General features: G+C 36.7%; 1 protein-coding gene across 1 annotated transcript; it reads right to left on the reverse strand.

Annotated features, from left to right (window-relative positions):
• Positions 1-486: 486 nt before the first annotated feature.
• On the reverse strand, positions 487-4,095 carry TRM5 (zinc finger CCCH domain protein). Its single transcript, XM_079003956.1, has 4 exons — positions 3,667-4,095; positions 2,115-3,572; positions 1,812-2,028; positions 487-1,319 (listed from the first exon to the last, which is right to left on the reverse strand). The coding sequence occupies exons 1-4, from the start codon at positions 3,817-3,819 to the stop codon at positions 745-747; spliced, it is 2,403 nt and encodes an 800-aa protein (XP_078860082.1). The 5' UTR covers positions 3,820-4,095; the 3' UTR covers positions 487-744.
• Positions 4,096-8,137: the final 4,042 nt, after the last annotated feature.

An 8,137-nucleotide genomic window follows, 5' to 3' on the forward strand; every position in this document is an offset into this window, starting at 1 on the left:
ATATTATATTTAGTTACTTTTGGACGGGAAATAATAAAAAGAAATGAATAATCATTTTCTCTTGCAAACTATTTTTCCTGATTAATATGTATATAATATGGTTGAAAATGTCCATAAAAATATAAATAATATGTGAGACTTATTTAAAAGCTTTTAAATCTTTTATAGATACACCGTTTTATGATTTATAAAAAATGACATATTGCTAATGATATGAAATGTTAATGGTATGAACTATGAACCTCTAGTTTCTAAACGAGGTAAGTGCGCAACCGTTTTTTATGTGATCAACAAAAAATTGGATAACACAATCCCAACCCTATTACAACCAGCAATACTTTTTACACATGAATTACGTATTTTTCAACCGTTATAACTCTTTTGATGTTAAATTTTTAATCTGATTTTGCGATTTTATTAATTTAATGAGCTAAAAACAAAATATACTTGAAATTCTGATAAGTCAGTAAATTTTAACAAATGTCCTTTGAGAAAGGTGGGGGCTACTTCCATCCATTTATGCTTCCTTCATATATCATTTTCAGCTCCTCTTTTTATACAGAGAGAGAGAGAGGAGAGAGATCCCAACAACGACCGTTATACAATAATTCATTAATGTTATTAATTTAAAATCCAACACTAATTAAACTACCAATAAAAAAAAAAGAAAAATTTTGTGAACATGCTGATTTTATAAATTATAAAAAAAAAAAGAGCGGGAACATTAAACTAAACCCACTTATTTTAAAAAACCAATTTCCTTCGAGGCGCCAAGACGGAACTTTTCGCGGCAAAGTCAGCGAGATCTCGGATTGTTTCGCTCACCAAATCCTTGAATACCAACCGTTCGATGTACAGAACGGTTTCCGACATCTCCACCGGATGATCTTCCCAGCCATTGTTTCCGGCAAGGTCTCTTTTCAGTACACCGCAAATCGGATCCAACAAGTTGTCGTTAGTAAATCGCTCACGGATTTTTTGAAATTCGGAGCAAATCTGGTGCAGAGAGTTGATGGATTCAGAGACGGCGTTCCACGGCGGCAACTGGCTGTTCCTGTCGAGGATTTCGGCAACGACGTCGAAGACGAGCTCCCGTTGGAGTTTGGAAGCTTTTGATGTGTCGTTTCCGTTGAAGTATTGTTGCTTCTCTAGAAAGAAGAAGACGCTGGAGTCATCCGGGAGGTATTTTGATGCTCGGAGTATTTCCGAGATGTAAGCGAAATCAGAATCGTCGGAGATGAAGTCTTCGTCTTTGGTTGATGTTGCCGGAGAGATTATAGAGCTCCAGATATCGTCTTCCAGATCAACAACGGTAAGATCTGTTGAGTAAAATCAGTTAATTGAGAAAAACAAGGAAAACGAAAGCGAAATCGAAATCGGTGTTATCGATGTTGAAGAAGAAAAGTACCATTACTGAATTAAATAAAACCGATAGCAGTCTCTATCAAAAATTTAAACACTGACTTTATAACAGTTAATATGACGGACGCTCATTCAATGGACATTTGACTTGACGACGCCGTCGTCGTCAGAATGCCGACGAGAGCCACCTGTGGCGAGGCAGCTCTGGTCACGTGACAGCAACCAACGTCCAACGGCACATGTTAACTTTTCTATATGTTAGCCTGCTAAGATAGGCCTATATGATATCGTCATTGTTTACAAAAAGAAACGAATAAAAGAAGGGGACAACGAATCAGACTGCGCCACGTTTACAGGTTGAGAGTTGTTGGGACACGAGTCCACATGGAAACGTCATGTGAACGCAATGAAGATTTGTTTTCTGAATTCTGAGGCATTTGTTTGCGTACCTTTGAAATCAATGCTGCGTTTCATAACTGGTGAAGGAGATGACGACTCATCCTTATCGAATGCAGGATCAAGAACAGAGACTGGACTTGGTAAAACTGAACCGGAACTCGGTTGTGACTCGGAGGAGACGATGTTCATCTCTGCAATGCTGTGCAGCAACCTGTCACATCTCTCTAACAGACTCTTTCCTTCCCTGTATTCCTCCATTTTTGATCTCTGTAAAATCGGTAAACAAACTAAAACGTTAATAATAATGCAACTACGAAACAATTAACGGAATGAAATATCTAATATCTATATACCTCTGGATCGGATTGAGAAGTTGTACTACCGGTGCTTTCAGAAATCGATGAGGATTCATCCTCCATAACAAAGCTTCTACCAATCTTCTCCTTGGAATAACCCATGCCGGCTGTTTTCCTGCTTCTCGGAGATCGATTTGTGACGGACTGATAGTCGGATCCGTTTTTTTTAGGTGTAAGCTTAGGAGAATTAATGGGCGAACTTCTTCGTGATTCAGAGGATTCATGGAAACTCCGTTGCGTTTCTACGCTCAATGGCTTTCTCTTCACTATTGTATTACTATTCTTCGAGTTACTAAGAGAGCTAGAATTTCTAGCTCTGACCGGACTTCTTCCGCTCCGATCGAGTACTCCACGTTCCTTTCTTGGACTGACTGACGGTAAACTCTCTCCGGCGTATCGATTCATACCTCCTGAATCGTTTCTCAATCTCCGACCTGATGCAGGGGAGCGCCATGGTTTCATGAGGACTATTTGTGAATCGTCGGAAGAAAAACTGGGATCGTATACGAAGTTCCTCTGGCTGTCTCTGTTTGGAGGTCTTTTAGAATGCAAAAGGCCTTTGAGTTGCAACGCTTCGAGAATATGCTTCAGGGACTCCAAATCATTGGACTGCTCGTCTAGTCCTCTTAACTTCAAGTTCTTGTCGGAAATACCATACATTGGCGCCGTCGTCTGTTTTGGCTCCGGGAAAAAATCCGCCGAATCAAAGAAGCTTCTCCGCTGCTGAGGGGACCTCCATTGAGATGTTTTAGGAGATTCAGTTTTTTGATTTCTTGATGAATATTTGATTGACTCCATAACTCTGCCATTCTGAGCGTTTCTGCTGCTCACGTTGCCCACATTATCTCCAACACTGGTATTGTGCGTCAGATTTGTATCCGTTGCTTGTTTGTTTGCTAGATTTGACTGGTTGGTTTGGGAATTGTTGCAGTCAACAAATCTGGAGTGAAACAGATCTCTGTGAACCCTGGATTCAGATGCCGATCGCCGGAGCTCCGGTTTCTTGACGGTTTCCGGACTCGATGGTGGATCGGAAGATGGCAACTGGTCGAGTCCCATGAGTCTCGCGATGACGCTGGGCGACCGGCGTTGCTTGTCGTAAGCTTCATCAATGGCATTGGTACCATTGTCTATGCGGATCTCCCTTGGACAAAGACTCCCTTTCGAGTCTACCATTGCTCTGCTATCAAGCGACAGCCTCGGCATTTCTTTGCAGAATTTCCATGAAGTTTTTATCGATCCCTCCTTCAGGTCAAACATGGGAAGGGGTAGTGGTGATCTCGGCGGCGTTGCTGTTTCGTAGGCATTGGAATTCGCCTTCGGAGATGGTTTGAAACGGTCTGGGCTTTCAGGTACACCCACCACCGCCTCCGCCTGCGCTGGCTCTGGCTTCTTCGTTTCTCTTATCGCCGTTGACTGAACGGACTTAACCGGCTCCGGTGACGCCATGATTCCCTGTAAAATATTTCAGTTATTTTAATGTCATTTCTTATTTTACTGTAGGAAATCTATGCATACAGCGAGGGGAAGAAGAAGAGGAAGAGCTTACGGTGGAGGGAGGGAGGCGTTTGGTGGTGGAGTAGATACGTTTACCGGCCAAAATCTGTTGGCGATCGAAGATGTGAAGGAAACCAGACATGCATCCAATCTGCTTCTCTATCTGTTTTTCAAGATTCTGATCTTGTATTAGCCCCGTCATCATTTTCCGACGAGTTCCAACCCCGGTCAGGTACTATATTTCACTACCTCCGACACACACACACACAGTGGCACGATCTCTCCAGTCTAATCTTAGCTTTGCTACTTTACAGTTTACATTGGCATATAAAACTTCATCATCTCATTACTTTTTTCTCACTTCTCTCTCTCTCTCTCTCTCTAACCTAGTGTTTCTGGACTTTATGCTTTATCTGTAACTCCCGCTTTCTGCTCATTTAAAGGGAGAACAAAGGAAGTGAGGTCAGTGACGGGAGACATCGATGTGGGGTAGCCTGCTACTCCGTTAGATTTGTTAATCACAAGTTTCCATGATCCGTTTTAGTTTCTCTTTCTCCCACTTATAATACCAATTTCATAATTTCTTAAAAACTCCCAAATACTATAATATATTCTTTGATTATAAAGTATATACATAAAATAATTTCTTGTAAAAGCAATTTTTTAATGTGACATTTATTTTCATTCTTTTTAAGTTCAATACGTTTTCTCTAATTATTGTACGATACTTTCAAATTTATGGTGTCTGTTATATGTCTTACATATGTATTTTAACCTAATTAAGAATTGTGTTTTATTGTATAATAATTTTGAAACAATTTATTTAATTATAAAAAACTTATAATATAAATATACAAAAATGCAAAATGGTCCATATGTTATGCATTTTTTATGAATTTTCGTTTAAACCCTAACTTTTTTTTTTTTTTTTTTTTAGTTTCGTGGTCTTTTCGGTTATGTTTCTATGTGGTTTTAGTCTCTCTGAAAATTGAAATTACTGTAATACCCTTATGTATTTATTTTTTAATTTTCTTTCATTTATCTATTTAAATAATTAAAAAGTAATAAATCTCTCTCTCTCTCTCTCTCTCTCTCTCTCTCTCTCTCTCTCTCTCTCTCTCTCTCTCTCTCTCTCTCTCTCTCTCTCTCTCTCTCTCTCTCTCTCTCTCATCTAAATCTTTTACCGGAGAAACCCACCACCATAAATTAACACCTTACACCATCACCACTCTTCCATCAATCCTATTATTGAACACCCACCAGCTTCCAAGCCCTACATATGGCCTTCTCCACCCCATTAAAAATATAGAAAGTCAAGGTTAAAAGGAAACCACTAACTCTTTGTTTTCTTTTCTGATACACACGTAGGGCTGTTAATCGGGTCAACCCGATCGGGTTTCGGGTTAAACGGGTCGGGGTAGTTGAGTTTTCACAAAAAATATTTTAACCCAACACCCGACCCTATTAAGGTATAGGTTTGTCGGGTTCTGGTTAATCAGGTTTTGGGTTAATATGATCGGGTTAGTCGGGTTAATACACTAAACACTTAATTTAAACATAATATATATGGTTTTTTCAAGAGTGCAATCTGATATAAACCCAAACCATTTTTTACACTTTTCTTAACATCAAGAATGCATACAAATTGAAATAAATTAAAAATAAAAGATCATGGACCTCAGGTTATTACAACATACGAGAAAGCATGCACACCACAATAGCTAAGAGAGTTTTTCCATTATAAATATTAAATATATGAACTTTCAATCTCTAGTTAACGATCAACATCATGTAGTTTATTATTGTTTATAGTTAGTTTAAAGTAGAAAAACTATTAAAATAAAATCTTTACTTTCTCAGCCGCTCCGATACTTTTGAGATGTGGAGGTTTTGTATCTTTTTGCACTTCAACTTCATAAATGGGAGTTACTTGACCCTCGTATGCTTCTAAAGTCACAAAATTTCACATTTTCAAATGGTTTGTAGTTTTTTTGTACTGTTCAAGTAGAGAGTAAAGGTTGTAAATACCTAACCGGGTCATTCGGGTTGACCCGAATATATATATTTGTAAGAATGCATTTTTAAATTAGTTTTTTGTTTCTTCATATAATTTTATATGTTCTATTAATGTTATTATTAAATACACTATCCAAATTTATATGTTATATAAGAGTGCATTTCTAAAATTAGTCTTTTTGTTTCGTCGTATAATTTTATATGTTCTGTTAATGTTATTATTAAGTACACCATACATTTAAACTCTAGGTTAAATGATTTGTTCAGTTAAATTTAAGAAGACGAATGTAACAACTAACAAGCTTGTTCTTGTTATAAAGTGTGAGTAAAAATAATTACATATATAATTTTTTGTTTAATAGCATTCGCTTTTTGTAAATATTATATTATATATGTGAAATCATTTTTTACTATCCATTCATCCAATAAGTAATCAAGGACCCAAAAAAAATGAATAGTTGGAATTTAGAGTGGAAAAGAGTTGAATTATTTGGCCTGTCTTCATTTTTTATTTTTTCATAAATTCAATTTGTTCCTTTAGGTGAACAACGCAAACAAAGTTTACATAAAATTGGTACGAAGAGGATATGTGAGTTCCAAAGAAAGAAAAAGAGTGTTGGAATCGACAAGGATAACGATGGAGTTGATAGAAACAAAAGCAAAGGCTTTCCCAAATAACCCTCTTATCAAATTCTATTTTCCATCACTTGTCTATCTTTAAATAGTTAAAATTTACTGTATTTAATATGATATATAACTTACACTATAAAATTTTATATTAAGTAGGAGTATTAAAAATTTGACCCAAAGAGAGAAGATATGTTATAAAATAACGCATTCATTTTTAAACTTATAACAATATAATCAAGTGTATTGAACTATATATTGTTTTAATTGACAGTTTTTCATGAATCGACATTATCTAATGAAAATTATTTTAGCGATTCATTTGTAGAATTCTTTAAATTTCTTAACCAAATTTACAGAAATTAAACAGAATAGGATAACATACGCCTTCACAAAATAAGTAGCAAGATTCCATAATTTTGCAACGTTCCAAACATTTGTCTATGTAAGAAGTTTTAATTTCATTGAGAAATTACATCTTACATTTCTATTACATCTTCATTTCAAAGAATTTTGTTTACTTTATGTTCCCGAGTTTAATAAAGCAACGAAAAAAAAGAGAAGAGAATAAGTCGAGAAAAAGAAACGGATGTGAATGAACAAATATATTCTATTTTGGTGATATCGAGTTCGAAAGAAAGGGATGAAATTGGAGTTATTCACTTATTTGATGGTACATAACACAACATATATGAAAGAGGACGTTTAAACTTGTGAGTATAGAGACTATGTAATCTTTTTGATACTTGATCGAAAATTTTTGTGAGTAAATGACAAAACCTTATATTATTATTGGATTACTTTCTTTTTAAATCTTTTTGGAGGAAAATTATCAAAGAATCTTTGTAACACCCGTTTTCCCGTTTCGACCAATCAAAGACTTAGAGATGTCAAAAATAAAGTTTTGGGGAAAATCATTATGCCATGACGTGGTGGGTTGATGACCACAGTGTGACTAGAACATTTAAACGAAGAGCAAGGATGGCAGGTTGCCATGACGTGGCTAGCTGGTGGCCATGGTGTGGCAACTGTTGCAGCCCAAGCCCAAGATTTTTAGGGTTTCTTTCATATTTAAAAGCACTATCTCATAGTTTAGGGTATCCACTTCAACCTTCACCTTTCTAAACTGAAACCCTAGCCTTCACTTGAGTGTTCTTAATGTTTGTGTGATGATCTTGAAGTTTTAAGCCTTGGAATTCTTCTGGAGAGAAGAAAGTGGTGTGCTTGTTGATTGAAAGGTGGTATCAACTTTAGATCTTGTTTCTCCTGCATCTTGTGGAGCTTTAGAAGGTATAAAGCTTCCACCTTTATCATTCTTGTTTCACATTTTCATGCCTTGAGGTCCTTTTAATCCTTTGAAGGGATGTTCTTGGAGTTTTGAGTAACTCCAGAACCTTAGACTTTCATGGTGACCATTTCTAGGCTTAATCTGATGGAAAAGGTGTTAGGTCATGGTTCCCTTTTAACCATGCATAAGTTTTGATCATTATGGGGGGTTAATGGACTTAGGGTTGTAGATCTTGCTTTGTGGTGATTTCTTAATGGGTAAAGTTGGAATCATAATCCATTAAGTCAATGAAAAGGACCAGGTCTGAAGTTTTAGGCTTTGTTCTGTAAGGTTTAAGCTCTTAATAAAGAAAAGATCATTTTGCTAGAAACCACGATGTGACCAAGGAAGGACCATGACGTGGTGGTTCTATGCATCATGGTTGTTTTGTCTTGACTTAGCCACAACATGGTGGACGTTGACCTGGTTGACCGTTGACTTTTGACTAGTTTGACCTTGGGTTGAACTTGAAGGATTTGGGTTGTTGATAGAGGATTGATCTTTGGTGATAGTCGGTTCACGGGATTGATCAGTACAAGGAATGAGAGTGTCG

This window comes from Lactuca serriola, chromosome 5 (genome assembly GCF_051521515.1).
Source record: "Lactuca serriola cultivar US96UC23 chromosome 5, Lser_US96UC23_V15, whole genome shotgun sequence".
NCBI lineage: Eukaryota > Viridiplantae > Streptophyta > Magnoliopsida > Asterales > Asteraceae > Lactuca > Lactuca serriola.

What these genes read in the sequence shown, in the direction of transcription:
- TRM5 (XM_079003956.1), bottom strand. Translation starts at nt 3,819, where the DNA reads ATGATGACGGGGCTAATACAAGATCAGAATCTTGAAAAACAGATAGAG. An exon ending in CTTCTCAATCCGATCCAGAG is followed by an intron (nt 2,029 to 2,114) that starts GTATATAGATAT and finishes CCGATTTTACAG; the next exon opens with AGATCAAAAATGGAGGAATA. An exon ending in ACGCAGCATTGATTTCAAAG is followed by an intron (nt 1,320 to 1,811) that starts GTACGCAAACAA and finishes TTTACTCAACAG; the next exon opens with ATCTTACCGTTGTTGATCTG.